The sequence below is a fragment of the Eleutherodactylus coqui genome, chromosome 8 (assembly GCF_035609145.1).
Source record: "Eleutherodactylus coqui strain aEleCoq1 chromosome 8, aEleCoq1.hap1, whole genome shotgun sequence".
NCBI classification, from domain to species: Eukaryota; Metazoa; Chordata; class Amphibia; order Anura; family Eleutherodactylidae; genus Eleutherodactylus; species Eleutherodactylus coqui.
In genome coordinates, this window is record NC_089844.1 from 126,948,608 (window position 1) to 126,969,953 (window position 21,346).

Below are 21,346 nucleotides of genomic sequence, written 5' to 3' on the forward strand. Positions count from 1 at the left end.
TACACAACAGGAATCGACAGGCATCATAGACTGCTGACAAGAAACATACTCCATAGCATTTTATGGACGAGGTAAAGGAAGCAATGTGACATTACAGAATGATGGACAGACAAATCCCACTGAATAACGCCATCCTAATGTTTCTCAGTATAGACAGAAAGACAATGATCATTAACAGCAAAGAGAACCCACAATAATGCAGAAAGAGCAACTTGACTATAGTCTGTCTCACAAAGAGAACGCAGCTGATAGCAGGTTAATGGAGTGAGCCGATAGCCAGCGCCTCTCCTTCGATCAATAGAGATGGTCACATGATCGGGAGCGGGGACATTTGTCATAGGTGGTCAACCACAAACGGAGTGATACACTCGATGTCGCCGCTATCGGTTGCATATAGTGTATAATCTCTATATATGCGAATAGTTTTGTTCATAAGGTATCCGTACTGTTAGGACTGTAAACTGGGAGAGATAAAAAGGTACGGGGAAAGAGTCGATACTCCTATGTACATATGTATTTCATACTACCTAAATTTGCATTTAAAAACTACGATCATCTTGTAATATTACAACACATCGCTAAGAATTGACATAACATTATGAATCGGTGCGAGTCTGACTTCTAGGACTATCGTCAACCCAGTGAGTGACGGACGGGAACAAGTTGTCCTGTGTAGAAGTGCTCTCTGCTATCTGATACAGCATAAAAAAAGGAATTGACAGATCAAACTCATATCATATCCCTAGGAGATAACATCACTTTATGATTGATGGCAGCCTAATCTCAGAGACCCCCATCAATCCTGACTCAGCGCTCCGCCCCCTGGCTGTGCAGGGGACTGCAGCTGCCTCCAATTCCCATGAACGGTGCTGCAGTTGTTCTGCATGGTGGTTGGCTGTGCAAGTAAAAGCAATGAAGGAAAACAGCAGAGCTGCAGTAGCTGTAAACGCCATACTCCAGACATCCACTGCTCATCATATCCTAGAAATTATGTAGCCCTGGCTTCAACCATGATAACTGATGATTTACATTATTGATTGGGATGCTTGATACTGTATGTGAAATAAGGGTACCAACGCCTGATCATCCAACTGATTGTAAATATAAGAACACTACAGACGTAGAAGGAAAAGGATAACTTCCCTAAGAAAGCATTAAACAGAAATGTTGCAGAACTTGATAAGATGCTTCAACATTTGTACCTGGCACGCTATCCTAATGAGGAAATTCACCACAGTATCAGTGTGCTGCTTCTCAATAGGCTTTGTAATAACGGCATCTGCCCCTGGGAGTGTCTGGCTCCGACCGAAAACCTGCAATGAGAAAGATCAAGTCCTGAATTTCTGGTTTGTGAGCATGAAAAAGAGCCAACGATACTTCAGGTGAATCCAACTGGAGGTGGGAGACCAATACAAGAAAAGCTGATGGTAAACAAGCTTACTGTGCTGATTCCCCCCGTGGCCGTTCGGAAACGCTTCACTTCCTGGCTGGCATCTACCGTCATGCTCCTCTTCACTCCTCCTGCACTGGAGCTGCCAGCGTCGCCGCTACCATTTGCATCCATGTCAGAATCAGGCTAAGGGAAGCGGCAAAGCAAGATTAAATGATTACATTGTACAGGCCAAGAACCCACCTGCATCAGATCACGGCAGCGTCCTTTTACCTGGTCTTTTATCCTTTGCAATTCCCACTTGATGACAACTTCTGCCAAGTCGACAGCCAATTTTCTCTGTTCGATAGTGACGCTTGGAGTGAACCCCAATCGCTGCATTGCGCTAACCATGTGCTGCACCAGGTTATGCCGTACGGGATAGTAAACCTGAAATTACACATTATTATTATTATTATTATTATTATTAAGTCTACACTTATAGCACTGTGCAAAAGTTTTAGGCAGGTGAGGAAAAAAATGTTGCAAAGTAAAAATGCTTTCAAAAATAGAAATGTTAATAGTTTATTAACAAAATACAAAGTGACTGAACAGAAGAGAAATTTAAGGCCTCGTGCCCACGGCCATGTCGGACTCAGTCAGCAGAATATTGCAGCGGAGTTTGACACGGCGCTCCCCCAAAGGCCCCCTACTCACCTCTCCGGCTCCGCGATTCCCGTCTGGCGAGCCGATGCATATGCACAGTACAGTGACGGTGGGCAGTGCTGCGTTATCTCGCGATACTTCAGCTGTGCTCACAGCGGAAGTATTGCGTGATGGACGGCTTCCATTGACTACACTGGAAGCTGGCCGCGTTTTTTCCCGCGACAATTAGAGCATGCCGCGGTTTCTCTCAAGCTGCGGAATTCCACGGTTGAATTCCGCAGCATGAACATGGAGCTATTAGGTTCAATAGAACCTAATAGCTGCGGGATAACGCTGCAGATTTCCGCTGCATGAAACGCGGCAGAAATCCGTCCGCGGGCATTAGCCCTAAATCACTTCAATATTTGGTGTGACCACTACCCCCACCCCATTTGTGTCATGAAATCTGTATATCGCACATTATTGTTGCATTGCTGTGTTGCTCCACCTTCTGTATCACCCCCAACCCCTTTGTTTGCAAATAACTGAATACCACATGTAACTTTTGTAATTTTTGTGTTCCCCATGCTGCGGAATAAGTTGGCGCTATACAAATAAATATTATTAATATATATTTTTTTTTATTTATATGGTATGCAGATCTATATAATAGACAAACTGCACTTAGAAAGAAAAGTCTGAAACTTCAAATGTCTGGAATAGCTGTCACAAATTTACCATGCTCAATCTTTTCTGAAAACCTTTTGATAAAGGCGATCCAATTCTATTATACGGTAGAATACTCAAGTTCCCAAATGATTTGCTAAGGACTTGTTGTATTAAATACATGGGATTATATTCTGTATCAGCCGCAGGCTGTCAGGGGACGCTGAGGGTTGTAGTGTCACAACACCTGGAGAGCTACGGGTTGCCTAGAGGCTCTATGGATACCCAGAGGGAATTTAATTTGAATAGCTGAGATTTTGGACCATATCTGAAGTCTACTCATACGTAATTGGGAAGTGCAGATATCTTATATATGAGTCGAGTTCCTTAAAACCATACGTACAATTCACTCAACTTGTAGATCAGTTGACTCGTTGAATTAATATGCAACAAACCTTAAAATGCTGTACTATTAAATGTAGGATATGGACGAGCTGTGGGACGGTGTGCCCTTCCTCTACAATTATTTTCCGTGTCCAATGAGTCAGCATCTGGTGGCCATCTTCCATGCGTGCAGGGACCGCAGGAGTGAGGATAGCCATAGCTTGGCGGACAATGGCTCGAGCTTCCATTGCATGTGCTTTTAAGAGACTGTGGAAGACCTAGCAAACAAGACAAGAGACATAACATTTGACAGCAATCACCATTGAGACTTAAGAACTAGAGATGAGCGAGTATACTCGCTAAGGCACATTACTCGAGCGAGTAGTGCCTTAGCCGAGTATCTCCCCGCTCGTCTCTAAAGATTCGGGGGCCGGCGAGCGGCGGGGGAGAGCGGGGAGGAACGGAGGGGAGATCTCTCTCACTCTCTCTCCCTCTCTCTCCCCCGCAACTCATCTGTCACCGCCGCCGGCCCCCGAATCTTTAGAGACGAGCGGGAAGATACTTGGCTAAGGCACTACTCGCTCGAGTAATGTGCCTTAGCGAGTATACTCGCCCATCTCTATTAAGAACTTAGTGACCAACCAAATAGTCAAAATCTGAAAAGGTGCCTCACCTGTAAAACAATCTTCTTGTGTATAGCGAATTTTGAGATGATGTGAGCCAGAAGAAGATGACCGCTGTACTTGCAGGCAGGGTCCACGCAAGCTTTAGACAGCAGACACGGCCAGGCGAATGTCATGAGACGTCTCAGTTTGCTATTGCGGTTTTTGTTATTGTCATGGATGTGATGCGGAGCATGTTCTACCAGGAGTGTCGCAAACTGCAAGAGGTAAATTCGGAGCGAGTCCAGCATGTCCGTCTGTTTTTCAGGGTCTAACACCTGTAAAGAGACAAAGCACATAGACATCACTGAAATGCAGGCTGGGCTTGACACCCCCCCCCCCCCCCCCCCCCCATAAACTAGAGTCAATAGAAAGTACTACCTTAGTAATAAACACACTGGTGATGCTTTCTTGGTTGTCTCCTTCGGGGTTTGGTGGCCCCAAGAGCTGCTCTCCTTCATTTTTCTCAAAGCTGTATAAAAATGCCGGGTTCAGAATGTGCTGCAAAACCTGAAGAAATGGATTGGCAATAAATTAAAAACACTAAAAGTGTACCTGCACTTTGAGGACTTTTCGGAATAAGCTGCCGTGTGTGCATGAGAAATGACACTGTATCTGGGCATTATATATAACTTTCACCAGTTTTCCCTACAGCTGGCTGGATCTCAAAATCCCAGTCTTCCCTGAGTTGTTGAGTATAGACTAGCTGCTATGATATCTCCCGCAAACTGCATATGTAGGAAAGCAAGACATTTTCTCCATCTCTCTGCAGCATCCCCCCCCCCCCCCCCCCCCATAAACATCATTATCCTGGAGGACACTATATAGAGAAGTACTGAGCAGTGTAGATGTGACTTCAGCAGCCATAAGACAGAAAACACTATTAGCTATAGGAGTATGTCTTTGTGAGTCTCTCTGCTTAGTCTCCTTACTCCTCTATCCCCCTTCCCTCCCCATAAACTTCTATAGGCAGCATGAACCACCCCCACTTCCTGTTTTTCGTCTTCTCTCTGTCTCTACCAACAGACTTCACTTGACCCCTAATGGCCAGCACTTTATCAGCACAAAATTTTAAAAGGGTTTTCCAGGCAAATACTACTAAGGATCTGTCCTCAACATAGGTCAACAGTTATTTAGCTGGGGTCCACCGCTCAGGACTCTGGACAATCAGCTGATTGGGCAGCTGCTGTCAGCGCCACAACACATAGGAGTACGGAGCGGCCGTATATTATCTATTTTTCTTTTTATTATTTTTTTCATAAGTCCTGCACTCCAGTTTGATTTTCTTCTGTTTGCTATGTATTATGGGAGGGACTTTTTGTTATTTATATGGGTTGTATGAAACAGATATTCGCTACCCCCTGATATGTGATTTGTGATGCCCTGCAGCTTTTGTTAGGCCTCATGTCCACGGGCAAAATAGCATTTAAAATCCGCAGCGGATCACCCGCACGCGGATCCGCACCCCATAGGGATGCATTGACCACCCGCGGGTAGATAAATACCCACGGATGGTCAATAAAAGTCTTTTTTTTTTTTTAAATGGGAGCATGAAAAAAAATGGACATGCTCCATTTTCGTGCGGGTCTCCCACGCGGACGGCTCCCGCAGGCTTCTATTGAAGCCTATGGAAACCGTCCGGATCCGCGGGAGACCTAAAATAAGAATAACTTACCCGCAGCGGACCGGGCAGTTCTTCTCTTCTTCACGGCCGGATCTTTTTACTTCGGCCCGGCGTGCCGAGCACATCCATCGGCCGAAGAAAGAAGATCCGGCCATGAAGAAGAAAAGATCTGCCCGGTCCGCTGCGGGCAAGTTATTCTTATTTTAAGCACTCATGTCCGCGGGGCAGGAGGGACCAGCTACGGATTCTCCATGGAGAATCCGTAGCGGGCCTGATTTTCCCCGTGGACATGAGGCCTTAAACCACTTATATTTATCTGTGCGTTTTTTCCCCACAGTTTTTGCAGGTCATTTGTAACATATGGACCTAAAAGCTCAAGATGAGTCCTGGTCCTCTAAGTTTGACCAGATTTTTAGGGATCACACAGAGTTGGATTTTAATTTATGTAGTGGCGGAAAAAAGTACCCCACTGAAGGAGGTTGTCGGAAACGTGCGTCAGGGGTCTATTCCCCACATTATGGTGGAACCCTGGGGATCCTTATACCATTAATAGGTATTTAAAACTCTCTGCACCATTTTTAACATGCACTTTGCCTTTTCCTCCTGGATGGGGGTTATACTGGGGTTGCATTGATGGCTATTGCCTTGGACATAACTAGTGATATATACATCTATTATGATTTTTATTATGCTCTCAGGGGTTGTATATCATTATGTGGGGATTTTTTAGCTTTAATGCGTTTTTATATTTGTGTGTATTTTTATGTTTTTTCTTTGTATGAATTTTCTATATGTAATAAAAATATATCTAGTATTCAGTGTCGCCTCCTATTGGCAGCAGCTATACCCAAGGACTTGCTGTATCCCTCAATGTCACAGGCGAGGAAAAGAAATTTGGACATTTGAAAACAGGTAAGTTCTTCCTCTACTCCCGATTTGGCAAGCCACTTAGGCAGTAATCTATCAACAGTATAGTAGGAAGAGGGAGTGTATCTACTATCATAACAATCACCTTAGCCTTGAGTTCATCTCCAAAGTTAGAATCACTGAACTCGACAAATCTGAAGAATAGTGCTCTCTTCTGGGCAATACTATAGGTCTTTGGAATTTCCTCCTCCATGTACTCCTTCAGAAAAGTCATGTTACACAGGAAGCGCCCAGTAAAAGCTCGAAGCAGTTGGAAGAGCAATTCAATGTCCCCGAAATTGCGCCTAGAGAAGCCATAAGAAGAAATCACATAAGAGTAGAGCAAACGGCATAAAAAGTCACTTCTTTTCAGATTACAATAGGACTCACTTGCAGTAGTTGAGGAGGCAGAAGGCAAGTAGCTTAGGCTCCTTCCAATTCGTTGCCACCATGTTGTCCTTCCGATGGCGTTCCTGGAAAGCATCACTGACCCAGACGCGGCGTAAGTGGCTTACCAGCGAATGCTGATTGGCCAGCCAGTTCTCATCATTCTTCACTATAATACTGATTATCTAGAAGAGATAAAGATTGAGATCGCAGGTGAATAGTCGCGCCTCTTCAGCTTCCAATGCAAAAGCAATAGGAAGGTCCTTCTAAATGGAGACAAAAAGGAATCAAGTGCATGCACACTGGTCAGCTTAAGGCCGGCTGCACAGGGGCGGATTTGAATTGCGGAATCCGGAACGGGTGACCGCTTCCGAATTCCGCAGCAAATACCACCCACAGCATACCATGCAAAAATGACTCTTCATGCACACAAGCGGAAACCAATTGCGGTTTCCGTTTGCGGATGAAAGTTGCAGCATGCTCCATTTTTCTGCGGATTCCGCATGGGCGGCTTCCATTGAAGTTCATGGAAGCCATCCGACCTGCAGACATTGCAGATGGCCCGCGGGAAAAGCAGGAGTATAAAAAAAAAAATCTATACTGTGCATGTCAGACGGCGAGAAATGTGGACCATCCACAATACAGAAATAAAGGCATGCACGGATGCCGGCTGGACACACGGTCGGATTCCATTGCGGCCTCCGACCCGCCCATGTGCATGCGGCCTAACAATGAGACATTGTACAGCAGACCTACAACCACTATTGTAGATCAGTTTTATCCGTACTTTACAAAATTACCTTAATAGCCTGGAACTGCAAATCTAGTCGCATTGTGGTAGTACTGGTGCTGGGAGAGCCTGGTCGCACAGTGGTTTGGGTAACTCCAGGCAGCAGGAGTGTAATGAACCGGTTAGGGTTGGCAGCCAGGACGTCTCTTAATGGCTTGGCATCCTTGTGTTTTAAAAAGCTCTGGAAATAAAATGTATGTGCAGATACTTATTACAAAGAAAGTTTTCCCTACACTTACAACTAAAGTTTCATCATATCTGGAGAGCAACAACCATCTTACTTCTGCTCCTCGGCTGGCGGCCTGTGACAATAAGTGTAGCCAGCACTATGAAGGTGACATGTAGATTGGCACAAGTTCTTCATGTCCCCCCAAAAGAACATACAAGACACGGTACAATAAAAACTTACCATGAACATTCGACTCCACTGAGGATCGTTCAGTGTCGCTTCCATCATGAAAAGCTCCACAGTCTGAGATGGATGGCGGGTTAAAAATTTTATCAAAGGCTCCCTGAAGGGACTTCCAGCCTACGGATAACCAGAGTTTTTACAACAGACTATTTACCATACACAATAAATCTTAAAGCAACCTCCTGGCCCTGGACAAACAATGATGGCTGCGCCGCTTCTCTGACTGCCTGATGTATGATGTGCATTAGTACGCAACGGTAGTCTAAGACAGTTCATGCTGCTCTTACTGGCCAGCACTGGTCCGTCGAAGCAGTACATAGTGCCTTAGACTAATAATGATGCATACTAATGTACAGTTTGTATCAGGTAGACAGAAAATCTGGTGCGGCCATCTTTGTTTTTCCAGGGCCAGGGGGTTGCTTTAAATCTTTAGATTAAAACAGAATTGTTCTGCCGTTGTACTGTCTGCCCCCTAGATGCCTGGTTTGGTATTGCAGCTCGGTTCTATTTAAGTGAATGGGGCTGAGCTGCAATACCACGCAAAACCTGAGGACAGATGTGGAGCGGTTTCTGGGGGAAAAAAAGCAGCCATGTTTATTAATCTTGAACAACCCCTTAAATGGAGATACATTTCTGATAAGGGTGCAAAGAAACAGGAGGTGAATTTTAAATGTTCCACTTCTGTTATACACCATTTCACATACAGGCATATACAGCCCAAGAGTTCTGTGAAATGTCACTTGTAGAGAAAGGATTTCCCAGTTGTGGTTCTGCTCTGTTTTGAAGCATGCTGTCACTCACCCATACTTCATACCCCTAAACATTATTCTTATCCAGAAGATAGGGGATAACCGTCTGATCAGTGGTGGTATAGTACTACTGCTGAGACACCGACCGATCACAAGAACGGGGGGTCCAATGTCCTCTTGTGTGTATGCAGCAGTGGTCAAGAATGTATGCAGCCACTCCAATCATTTCAACAGGACTGCCAAAAGTAGTTAAAGGAGATGTCTCGAGGAAGCAGTGAATTTTTTTTTTTGCCCAGTCCCCCCCATTAAGCATACATTACTAAGCCCCCCTGTAAATGACATTTCTAGCTGGTTTGTACTTACCGTTCCAGCGTTTCAGCAACTTATAAAAGTTTCCCCAAGATGGCCGCCGGCTCTTTTCCCGTCGCTCGCTGCAGCCCGACGTGCGCGCTCCCGAGACGCTGCCAGCTGTGTCTCCATGACAACACGACGCCCCGCAGCCGCCGACCGGACCCACCGCAGCCGCCGACCAGTCACCCACCGCCAGGCAGCAGGTAACCGGCGCTAGCCCCCGGCTCCCCAGCGCTACGCTCCCGGCTCCCCAGCACTAGACCCTCAGCCCAGCGCTAGGCCCCAGAGCCCAGCGCTAGGCCCCAGAGCCCAGCGCTAGGCCCCAGAGCCCAGCGCTAGGCCCCAGAGCCCAGCGCTAGGCCCCAGAGCCCAGCGCTAGGCCCCGGAGCCCAGCGCTAGGCCCCGGAGCCCAGCGCTAGGCCCCGGAGCCCAGCGCTAGGTTCAGGAGCCCAGCGCTAGGTTCAGGAGCCCAGCGCTAGGTTCAGGAGCCCAGCGCTAGGTTCAGGAGCCCAGCGCTAGGCTCCGGAGCCCAGGTGAAGGCCCCGGAGCCCAGCGCTAGGTTCCGGAGCCCAGCGCTAGGTTCCGGAGCCCAGCGCTAGGTTCCGGAGCCCAGCGCTAGGTTCCGGAGCCCAGCGCTAGGTTCCGGAGCCCAGCGCTAGGTTCCGGAGCCCAGCGCTAGGTTCCGGAGCCCAGCGCTAGGTTCCGGAGCCCAGCGCTAGGTTCCGGAGCCCAGCGCTAGGTTCCGGAGCCCAGCGCTAGGTTCCGGAGCCCAGCGCTAGGTTCCGGAGCCCAGCGCTAGGTTCCGGAGCCCAGCGCTAGGTTCCGGAGCCCAGCGCTAGGTTCCGGAGCCCAGCGCTAGGTTCCGGAGCCCAGCGCTAGGTTCCGGAGCCCAGCGCTAGGTTCCGGAGCCCAGCGCTAGGTTCCGGAGCCCAGCGCTAGGTTCCGGAGCCCAGCGCTAGGCCCCGGAGCCCAGCGCTAGGCCCCGGAGCCCAGCGCTAGGCCCCGGAGCCCAGCGCTAGGCCCCGGAGCCCAGCGCTAGGCCCCGGAGCCCAGCGCTAGGCCCCGGAGCCCAGCGCTAGGTTCCGGAGCCCAGGTGAAGGCCCCGGAGCCCAGCGCTAGGTTCCGGAGCCCAGCGCTAGGTTCCGGAGCCCAGGTGAAGGCCCCGGAGCCCAGCGCTAGGTTCCGGAGCCTAGCGCTAGGTTCCGGAGCCCAGGTGAAGGCCCCGGAGCTCAGCGCTAGGTTCCGGAGCCCAGGTGAAGGCCCCGGAGCCCAGCGCTGGGCTCCGGGGCCTTCACCTGTCAGTGAACATCACCCCCGACCCATCACTTACCTGGGCGGCTTCTCGGGACAGCTGGACACCTGGGCGGCTTCTCAGGACGGCAGCTCCAGTTTCTGCACCTTCCTCTAACAGAGGATGGTACAGAATGGCCGCTCCAGCGCGCTCCCGAGCAGTGACAGCTCGTCTGCGCATGCGCAGAAGAGCTGTAGCGGGGAGCACACTGAAGCGGCTCGTGCTGAAAGGAGAAGACCGGACTGTGCAAGCGCGTCTAAAAAAGCAAGCTGCCAGCGATTTTAGACGGAACCATGGAGACGGGGACGCTAGCAACGGAACAGGTAAGTGGAATAACTTCTGTATGGCTCATATTTAATGCACGATGTACATTACAAAGTGCATTAATATGGCCATACGGAAGTGTATAACCCCACTTTGTTTCGCGAGACAACCCCTTTAAGCGCTTGAACATGACTATCTCAGGTAGGGCAAGAGAATAAATGGAGCACCATTGCACATGCTCGGCCACAGCTCCATTCATTCAGGAATCTTCAGGACCTGTTCTCATGAATGGTGGATGTCTGTCCACTATCTTGTGGATAGGGATTAACTTTAAAGTGGTTGTAATAGAATCGCAAGATATCCCCTTATCCATAGAATAGGGAATACCTCGCTGATCAGTGGGGGTCTCACCAGGCAGACTCACACCGATCCTGAGAACAGGGGTCCCATTTTGCCTGTTGACCGAATAGAGCACTAGTCACATTAGCGTTTCAATTATTTTCAGCAAGAGCTTGGGTATTTCCATCAGCCCCACTGAAATGAATGGAGGCCAATCATGTATGCTCGGACAGCACTCCATTCATTCTGATGTCATTGCAGGGGAAGAAGTGACCCTGCAGTGAGAGGTATTGGGGGACAAGATCGGAGTTTTAGGAGGTAAGACCCCGACGATCATCAAGTTATCTCCTATCCTGTGGTGTGCAACAGAAGCTTCCCCTGTAGTTACAAGATAAAAGTGTGGACATACCTCTATGAGCATGGCTCGCTCAGTTTTCATAACCACCTCCAGTAAGGGCTTTACTAAGGTCTGAGGAGCAGCCGGAATCAGGTGAAAGAGATTTATAATTGCAGAACAAATCTTCATTTCCTACAAGAACAGAAAGGGACACAAAGTCACAAGGGTAATCATCAGGGATATAGAAAAACTGGCGGACACTTTGCTCATGCAAACCCCTCGGCTGTAGATGTTCTTATTCCTTTTACGAAATCTTGCTGCTGATGCTGGGATAAGGGGATATAGATTTTCTACAGCCCAAAATTGGATTTTGCTAAATAGTCCTGGCGCTATGGGAGCTGAACATTATCAGAACATGACAAAAATGCATGAACGGTTACTGAAGGAATAAAGGGGTGGGGGTATGGATTAAAAAAACAAATTACAAGACAGCGAGTTTCCCATATAAAAAGTGGGGGAATTATTAGGTGTATTCGCCATCCCCCACGCTATTTAGCAGATGTTGTTTTACTGATTATATATGCAAGTAAAGCTCAAACATTTAACGAAAAACTTTTAAAAACTTTTTAAGAAACTTTTTTCTTCAATGCTTCACCATTTTCAAGATCACTGCTTGTTGAGAAGAGAAGTAAACATTCTTGTTGCAGCTGAAGACCATTAGCCAGGCTTGAGTAGTAAAGTTAGGTAAACAAGAAGTTTTCCAGTCACTGACAAGAATAAGTGATCTTGAAAACTGACATATAAGAAGCTTCAGAACTGCTGGTCATTGATTAAGCGTCATTTACACCAGCTCTTAGAATCCTAACCATACAGTTAAGCCATGCAGGAAGTGTACAGCTACTGCCTGTACGACGGGCGCCACAAACAAACATAAAAATGACTGCACACGACACTTGAAGGTACAAAAGCACAAGACCTCTTACAAAATACAACACGTGGTTCTCACATCTGTCCCGAGGAACCCGCAACGGAGCAAGACCTCCCATATCGCCACATAGGATGAGCGTTAGAGACATGGACACATGCGCTGCCGGATTGTACGAAGACAGGTTTGAGGACTACACAGTTTTACTCAATGTCATAGAAAGGGAAAGAAATACAATATACAAGAAACCAGGACAACAACGACTGCTCGACAACTCCAATTCTCACCTCTACCCCTTCCACGGCAGGCTGGACCAAAAAAAGAGGACAGTGAGAATTTCAGGAGTGGGAGGACCAAAAGCGGAGGGAGTCAGCTTTGTAGTAGTCTGTACATGTCATTTAAAGGGAACCGGTCACATTAGACATGCAGTTTTACGTGCAGGCATCATGTTATAGAGCAGGAGGAGCTGAGCAGATTGTATATAGTTTAATGGAGAAACTTGTAACTTAGTTATATAACTCCCTGCACTTACTATACATTAGGAGTCCAGTGGGCGGTCTCCTCAGTGATTGAAAGCGGTCAGTCATTGAGTAGGCCCGCCCACAGTACAGACAGAGCAGGCATTTCTAAGAATAAATTAGAGGTTATGCCGAATATATCCATTTGCTCAGCTCCTCTATAACATGCCGCCTTCAGACGGAACAGCATTTCCAATGTAACGGGACCCCTCGAAACGATTTGTACGAAAATAGAAAAGAGGTCTGATTTTTTTCCCCCCAAGAACAGCATCACTCCTACCGATGGACTGCGTTTGGTACTGCAGGAACAATTCATTAGAATGGGGCTCAGGTGTAAAACAATACTCAGCTTACTCTATACACAAGTGGTGTTATTTCTGAGAAATTATATTGAAAAAAAAGGACCCCGTGTAATCCCTTTAAGACCCCTTCCAATTTTGTTAGTATGTACAACAAACCAGGTTGCAGCTGCACCTTTGAAGTAACTTTAAAGGGGTTGTTATTAACTTATCACCAATCCACAGGAAAGGTCCGATCCGTGGAGGTCTCACTTGTGAGATCCCACCAATCCCAAGAACGGGGGTTCCATTTCCCCTGCCCTCCTCATTGCAAGCTTACTACACCCCCCGTAGTGAATAGCAGATTGAATGGAGTGCCATTTACAAATATGTGGTGTTGCTCCATTCATTTTTGACAGGACTGCCGTAGATAGCCGAGTACAAGCAGCCCTATTGAAATTAGTGGAGCAGCGAAGGCACATCCTCGGCCATCGCTCCATTCAATGTGACGTCCCTGCAGGTGGGAGGAGCATCCAGAAGCGTCCCCACAATGACAAGAGGAGGGGGAAAGGTGCAACATTTTAATCCTCACAGGAGTCTTAAGAAAGATCCCAGTGAGAGACTAAACATTGCTGTTTTTCTATGTTGGAGTACTACAGTTGATGGACTATTTTGCACCTACCTAGATGCATTTTAATTACTATACGTTGTATGGTCTGAATGGGCTTCTGGACTTTGAATATACACTAGTGTGGGACTGAAAACATTTGAGTGTGCGTAGACTGTGTTGTACTGTGCTGTCACGGGGCTCAGAGGTGATGCCAGTAAGTATGCCACATGCCAGTCAAACAAAGAAAAAGACTAGCATGAGACAGTCAGAGTATTTAAAGGGGTTCTCCAGCTCTACAAAACTAACAGCCTTTCCTTAAAGTGTAACTGTAAGTAATTTATGTACAGAATAGGTGATTTTAAAAACTTTTGCAATAGGTTTTAGCAGCCTATTTCTATACATTTTATTTATACAAAACCTCTCTATGTGAAGACCGTGCTAAGAAAGCCATCTTCACCTAACTGCATAGCAGAACAAGGACTTCCAGTTGTGCCTGCACGGTTTATTCTTGTCAGGACTTGACAAAGACCTGTTCTGTTTTCTGGTCGAAACGTTGTCTGTGTTGGCACAATAAAGCAAACTATTTGAAGAAATTCCCTGGAGTGCTGCTTTTCGCCTATTACTTTGCTGTTTATTCTTGTGCAGACACAGCTGTTCTAAATAACAGTTTTTTAATAAATGTTTGCTTTAAATTTTATTGATCAAACATACTTGTTCCTCCTGTGCCTCGCTGCTCTGTCGTATCCCGAGGCTGGTTTTATTAGCCCATCTCCTCTCCTACCACTATTCCATGCACTGCATAAGGAGAAGCCGTTCTGTCCTGCAGATGGCTTCTCCTCCTCAGAGCATTCCTGTTCTCCACTCAATCTGATGCACAGTCAGGGCCTCAATGCATCAAGTGTACAATACTGTGCACTGAGACACAGACAGTGCATCAGGTCTGTTGGGGAACAGGCACTGTAAAAGGGAGAAGTCGTTTGCAGCACAGACCGGCTTTTCTTTACACAGCGTCGGTGCACGGCGGAAGGAGAGGAGACAGGGATTAATAAAACCAACACCGTGGGACAGAAAAGCGGAGCACAGGAAGACCAAGAATGTTTGATAATCAATAAAATATAAGGCAGACATTTATTAATAAACAGTTATATACGGAGCAGCTGTGTCTGCACTAGAGAGAACAGTGCAGGCACAGCTGGAGCTTTCTGTTCTGCAATGCAGTTAGGTGAAGACGGACTTCTGAGCCTCATCTTCAAAGCTAAAGAGGGGTACATTAAAAAATTGAAGTGCAACTACTCTTTAAGATAGGCTATCAATGAGACTCTAGGGTACTCCCATCACTCCTGCCAAGCAGCTGCTTGCACTTTGCATAGAGGACACAGTGACATCAATACTACAATAAACATCAACTCATGACAAACCCCAATAATATATGAAAACTGCATTTATCAAGTACACCCATAAACCCAAGAAGCATGACAAAGAGCACAGAATACATTACAGTCATAATATAAACCGGCTCAGAGACACACAGCGACATCTTATAGTTAATATGCAGACAGGTGGCACATCTACAAGGATACAGGAGACTAGGTCAAGACATCAGTGTCATCTCTCAGGACAGCGGATAATAGCTGGCAGGGTCATTCATTTATCCCAGTGCCGCAAACCAAACATCACTAACGATGGACATGTTCAAAACTCTCAAAAAATCAATTACACATTTATTCTCATTCCATTTTTCTCTAGGTAAGGGATTTCCTGTCCGTCTAGGACACATTTAACCTGCTTAATTGGATCGCCAATAAGTTATCTTACTGTAATGCCGAGAATGGTGAAGAAGAATAAAAAAGTATCCTGAAAGTCAGAGCGAACAATACTTACATTTCCCTCGCTTCTTTGTCCTCCTTTGTGGGTGATGACCACAACTTCCATCCATTTCCGCAAGTGTTGCTATGGGGACAATGATCAATTTAACAGATTAGAGGAATAGTCAAGGACCTGATTAGTTACATTAAAACTCTTCAGGAAGTCCTGCATTATTTAAATTAGAAGTTATCCTCAGGCAGCCGGACCATTATTGAATTATGTGATTATTTACGATGTGTGACAGACTCAGTGTGTGGGAACAGCATGTAGACTTAGAATCAATCTGTAGGGGGAGCTGTATCCTGAAATTCTTGTGACTTTCTAGATCTTAGGGAGCATTCAGACGACTGTATATCGGCTGGGGATTTCACGCCAAGCCGATATACGGCGTTTCTCTCTGCAGGGGGAGGAGGATGGAAGAGCTGGGAGCAGTGCTCTGAGCTCCCGCCCCCTCTCTGCCTCCTCTCCACCCCCCTGCACTATTTGCAATGAGAGAAGGCTGAACGGGAGCGGGGCTAAGTTCCGGGAATTAGCTCCGCCCCCGTCCCACCTCTACTCATTGAAAATAGTGCAGGGGGGTGGAGAGGAGGCAGAGAGGGGGCGGGAGCTTAGAGCACTGCTCCCGGCTCTTCCATCCTCCTCCCCCTGCAGAGAGAGACGCCGTATATCGGCTGGGCATGAAAACCCAGCTGATATACGGTTGTCTGAATGCACCCTTAGGCTGCATTCAGACAAACGTATATCGGCTCGGTTTTCACGCCGAGCCGATATACGTCGTCCTCATGTGCAGGAGGGGGGGGGGGGGAATTGAAGAGCCGGGAGCAGTGCTCTAAGCTCCTGCCCCCTCTCTGCCTCCTCTCCACCCCCCTGCACTATTTGCAATGGGGAGAGGCGGAGTGGGGGTGGGGCTAATTCTCGTAACGTAGCCTCGCCCCCGCCCTGCCTCTACCCATTGCAAATAGTGGAGGGGTGCATAGAGGAGGCAGAGAGGGGGCGGGAGCTCAGTTCCTGCTCCTGGCTCTTCCATCCTCCCCCCTGCACACGAGGACAACGTATATCGGCTCGGCGTGAAAACCGAGCCGATATACGTTCGTCTGAATGCAGCCCCCAAGTGTATCCAACACTTTCACATGACTTTTCTTTATAAGCTTAAAAAGTATATGAGGATTAACACTATTTTTGGCCATTATAGACTGCTACAAAAAAAAAAAAAAAAGCATCTGAAGCGTCACAGTATAACCCCAAGTCACTTACACTTCAGAGATTTTAATCAAACAATCTGTCCATCTAGGATGCATAAGTGATTATGAATGAAGGCCACCTGGACAGGTGCAAATTAAGGTCTCAACAGGTGCACTGGATGGGAGATCTAGCAAGACAACCCTAAGGCCTCATGTCCACGGGCGGATCGGAATCCGCATGCGGGAGCCTGCAGCAGAATCTCACCCTGCCCACGATCGATGACACTGCGTTACCTGTCCGGGTCCTCTATTTCCTGGTCTGTGGATGCATGCGGAAGCACCGGCCAGTGTGCATGCGCAGTACTTTTTTTTTTTAAACAGGCCGCGGATCGGACAGCTTCCATTGAGATCAATGGAAGCTGCCCGTGCGAGATCCGCACTGAAATAGAGCATGCTGCGATATTTTTTCTGGACCAAAAGGTCTGCAAATCAAATCAGCATGCTTTATTTCATTTGCGGACGCCCATGTTTCCCTATGGGCGGCTTGATTTGCGGATCTTCCACGCACATCAAACCCGCCCGTGGACATTGGGCTTAAGTTTGGATGGGGTCTAACCCCTTCCGCCCTTCTATCAGCTGTTAGTTGGAGCTCCTGTGCATCAGAACTAGCACTGCGGCCCAGAATGATACCCCTAGCTCAGTCCTTGAAAGGGACCAAGCTTGCAGTACTGCTCATGGCCACTCCACAACATATAGGTTTGTGCTAGTCCTAATACCTAATGGCTCCAACAAACAGCTGATCAGCAGGGGTTCCGGTTCCCCACCAAATCTGATATTGATGACATATCCTAAGGACAGGTCATGTATAAAAAATTAAAGAAAAAAAAAAGTGTCTTGGAAAACCCCTTTAAATTAAAGCTGAAGGTGTGCATGGTGTATGTGCACTTCACTACATGTCTCTTACCATCATCTGATCACAGAACTTATCATTGAAGGAGTTGGGGAAGAGACGGGTCACAGAGGTCAGGCGATTGACGACATTGAGGGTCAGGCTTCGGTAGTCTCCAAGCATCATCAGAAGAGGCCTCATGTGCGTATGTATCTGGTCCACTTCTATAGTGGCTCCCTCTAGAAACTACACAGAAAAATATAAACATCCACTTTGGTGTATGTTTTGTAAGGAGGTTATTAAGCAAAATGCGACATTTTTTGTGTTGCGCTTCCGAATAACCCTTTGGATCTGTGCTAATAATATGCGGCATTTAGCTAAAGCATTACCCTGACAAATCCGCTAAAAAGAGGGGAAATAAAGTGTTAGACTATTAGAAATGGTGAATTCTCATATGCCAGATTATTGGAATTTTAATGGACTTCTATGCAGTGTCTTCAATTACACAGCTTGATCACCAGCCTGACTCCTTATTCCTTTTAGCCGGAAGAACCTGGGATCACCATGACAACCTGACAGCTCTCAGGGCCATTGCTGAAGAATCACCATTAATCCTGGGTACATGTCATAGCTCTGCTCTAAATACGTTTTTTTTCTCTGGTCGTCTAGCCGGTAGTCAGACAGTCATCGGTAGAGTATAATAAGCATGCACCGGTCTTAAACATGTATTCTAAGCATCTGGAAGCAAGAAGGAAAATGAATGCAGACATACTGGTGTTCGCCTCACCTTCCTCATACAAGCTTCTCCGGCCTCTTGAAGCTCATTGTTTGTGGAGTTAAGAGCCTTGAACAGCGCAGCGATGATTTTCTCTCTTGACTGCGGCAAATAGTTGCAGGCAGCTAAAGCATCTGTGGAGATAAAACCAAAAACTTAGGACTAGGATATTCCAAAAAGTTACATACATACTGAAAACATTAAGAAAAAAAGATGAAAAGTTAAAGGGAGTTTGACATTCACAATGCGGTTCTCATGCAAACCGCTTTGTTCCCGCTCCTGTTACCCCCTGGCAAACAGCCTGTTGGCTATTCACATGGCTGCCCTCTCATATGCCCAAATAACATGTTTGAACAGGGGTAGCCTTTTCAGCACAACCAACTGAAAAAGAAGTCTGTCATTGCTTATGAAGCCTCTAAAGCTGCCACAACAAGCGATCGGCGCTAAGGAGTAAAAGCAGCCTTCACGGAGATATGACCCATTTTTTGCGTCCCGTGTGCAGACAGATGGGCGGTCTTGCAACTCATATTGCCTCTCTTCTCCATTTTCTCCAGTTTGTACAGATCTAGCAAAGTTTAACTTGACTCTTAAGAAAATGCTTTGTGCCACAGTTTATTTGCTCTTTCAATAACTTTACAATGACTCTGTTGGGTTAAAATAATGGCTTTTCAATGGTTTAAGATAACGCCTTGCTGAAAATTATCAAAGGATTATAAATGGTCAAGAAAGACTTTGCTACATCTGTAAACATCACTGATTAGACAAGGGGAGGGGATAAAGAGGACTTAGGAGAAAGCCACGACCATCACGAGCCGCAAGATCGCACATCGGACAGTTTGCAGCTTATATGCATATAGCTAGCGGAAAATCTGTGATTTCTCACTGAAAACTGCATTATTATGTAAATATTAGGAACAACCATACTTTTCTCCTTGGTGCCTATCTAATGCTGGGGTTGCTAGAGCAGCTTCATATGCAATGACAGGCTTACGTTTTCTATGGCCCAGATATTGATGACCGGTCCCACTGAATTGAACGAGAACTCGGCCTACAATACCAAGCCTGGCCACTGCAGTGGAAATGAAGCTGTCTGCTTCCTGCAGAAAAAAAAGCTCACTGCATAAGTGCACTGGCCTGGTAGTGATCCCAGGAGATGAAACCCTGCCAATTTACTAGTGATCCTATCCTAAGGCCATCAACAGTTTACAAATGGACAACCCATTTAATGACCAGTTCCATCAGCACCCTGGCCATGCCAGAAATAAATGAAGCCAGCTCTACGTTTCCTCTGTGGCAACCTCTACAGGGTAATTGTAGTATCACATGCACTGAAACGAATGACCATCCTTTCACACGTGAGCAGATCATGTATGACCGAGCTTCCTGCTTAGTTAGTGCCTCTACACTCTGTGGACCTATGAAAGAGGGTCGTCAAGACAGCAACGCTTTTAAATGAAACACAACAACATATAAATAGTTAAACCCAAAGTTTTCTAGGAAGTTACTTGCAGCAGTTCACACTGAAATCCAACAGACTTACTTAGAGCAGCAATTCTCAGCGGCACGAGGGAAGAAAGGCTTTTATAACACGGTAGCTTCATGAGTGTTGCATCTTCGGCTTCACACAAATTTAGGAGCTGAAAGCAAAAAGAAAAGTTTCAAAGAGCACAAAGAATTAAACAACATCTGGGGAAAAGTACAAACTACAGGATAGCCTTATTCAAGAACTCCATAAAATCCCCCCTACTGACAAGTTCTGCAACTTCAATCCAGAACTTAACAACTTGTACTGACCAACAAGTCAAGCTCTGGAAAGTCAATACTTCCCCACCCCTCCGGGTATTGGACAAATTTTGCCCCTGGCATCAGAGGGTCTCTTTAAATATTTGGCAACAAAAGACATTGGTTCGGGGGGAGAGTACAGCTGCTGGGCCACCATCACTGGCTCTTTAAAATACTTGTATTCCTCATTAGATAACATTTCTGAACTCTGTTTCGCTGTTCTTTTGTTAGTCCTCCTAGACATTTATTAGAGGGAATCCCTCATATTCCCTAAGGGACCATAAACTAAGCTGTGGTGCGATTAGGGGAGGTAAGAAGAAGCCGGGTAATGTATTTTTTATACTCACCCGATCCCGTGATCCAGCTTTGTTACCCAGGGTTTTCTGGGCATTAACCTTATTCTGGGGACAGGTCATCAGTAATTGACTTGACAGGGGTCTGCTGCTTGAGACCCCCGGCGATCAGCTGATCACAGCCTCTGGACTCATTGTTGGCAGCTCCATCCACATTGGGGTCAGAGCCAGAAGTGCTATAGAAGGTGTAACTCTTATTGAAATCAATGGGAGCTATACCTTCCATGGCCTTTCCAGCTCCGACACGAATGCGGATGTCCGGCCTGCTGCAAGGAGTGCATTGACCGTGATCAGTGGAGACAGTTGTGCTAAATTGGTTCCATAACTCCCACAGACGTGAATAGGAGTTACAGAAAGAGCAAAGCACAGCAAGACATGCGATTCTGGGAACTGCAAAAACAGAGTGACTCACTGTGCTATGCTGTTTCCATATCACTATTCATCTATATAGGAGTTACAGAAACAGCATAAGAGAGCCACTCGGCAGCTTCCATAACGCCAACCATCTCCAGCCACCGCTATAACCAGGCCCAGGAAGTCAGATCTCAAGGTAGGTGCCAGTCCCAGAGTTTGGATTCACATCAGACTTTTATGGCATATACTGTGGATAACTCATAAAAGTCCAAGATGGGTATACCCCTTTAAAACAATGCTCTTATATTGGGTTTTCTAAAGGAAAAGCAATGTATCCTCCTAAAGTAGTCCATGAGATTAACCCTTTCCAAACTAGTGTCGGACCCCGTCCGATATTGAGATTTCCCTGCATAGCTCCAATGTTGGGCGAGGTCAGACACCTGTTTCTAACACTATGCAGAACAGCTCTCCGACATCGGAGCTCTGTCCTGCATAGTGTTAGAAACATGTGCTATATACATTATATGCAGCTATAGGGAGCCTTTATATGGCACTGTATTACAGAGAAAGATAGACAGACATTAGAGAAACTAAAAATTAATAGAGTCTTATTATATAAGTGTTATATCAAAATACATA

The 21,346-nt window shown here is 46.5% G+C and overlaps 1 protein-coding gene across 2 annotated transcripts in view; it reads right to left on the reverse strand.

Moving 5' to 3' along the window:
• The window catches only part of TRRAP (transformation/transcription domain associated protein), a 157,018-nt gene that overhangs the window by 87,776 nt on the left and 47,896 nt on the right, over positions 1-21,346 (reverse strand). The window contains exons 28-42 of one of the 2 annotated variants that reach the window (XM_066576375.1): positions 19,759-19,855; positions 18,231-18,352; positions 17,519-17,689; positions 15,389-15,457; positions 11,249-11,368; positions 7,843-7,962; positions 7,444-7,614; positions 6,647-6,828; positions 6,363-6,561; positions 4,108-4,236; positions 3,738-4,004; positions 3,136-3,342; positions 1,664-1,819; positions 1,442-1,576; positions 1,203-1,313 (exon numbers count right to left, since the gene is read on the reverse strand). In XM_066576375.1, coding sequence (XP_066432472.1) covers positions 1,203-1,313; positions 1,442-1,576; positions 1,664-1,819; positions 3,136-3,342; positions 3,738-4,004; positions 4,108-4,236; positions 6,363-6,561; positions 6,647-6,828; positions 7,444-7,614; positions 7,843-7,962; positions 11,249-11,368; positions 15,389-15,457; positions 17,519-17,689; positions 18,231-18,352; positions 19,759-19,855 — 2,256 coding nt within the window. Of the gene's footprint in view, positions 1-1,202; positions 1,314-1,441; positions 1,577-1,663; positions 1,820-3,135; positions 3,343-3,737; positions 4,005-4,107; positions 4,237-6,362; positions 6,562-6,646; positions 6,829-7,443; positions 7,615-7,842; positions 7,963-11,248; positions 11,369-15,388; positions 15,458-17,518; positions 17,690-18,215; positions 18,353-19,758; positions 19,856-21,346 lie in introns of both variants that reach the window. The other variant, XM_066576374.1, reaches the window with a different exon arrangement.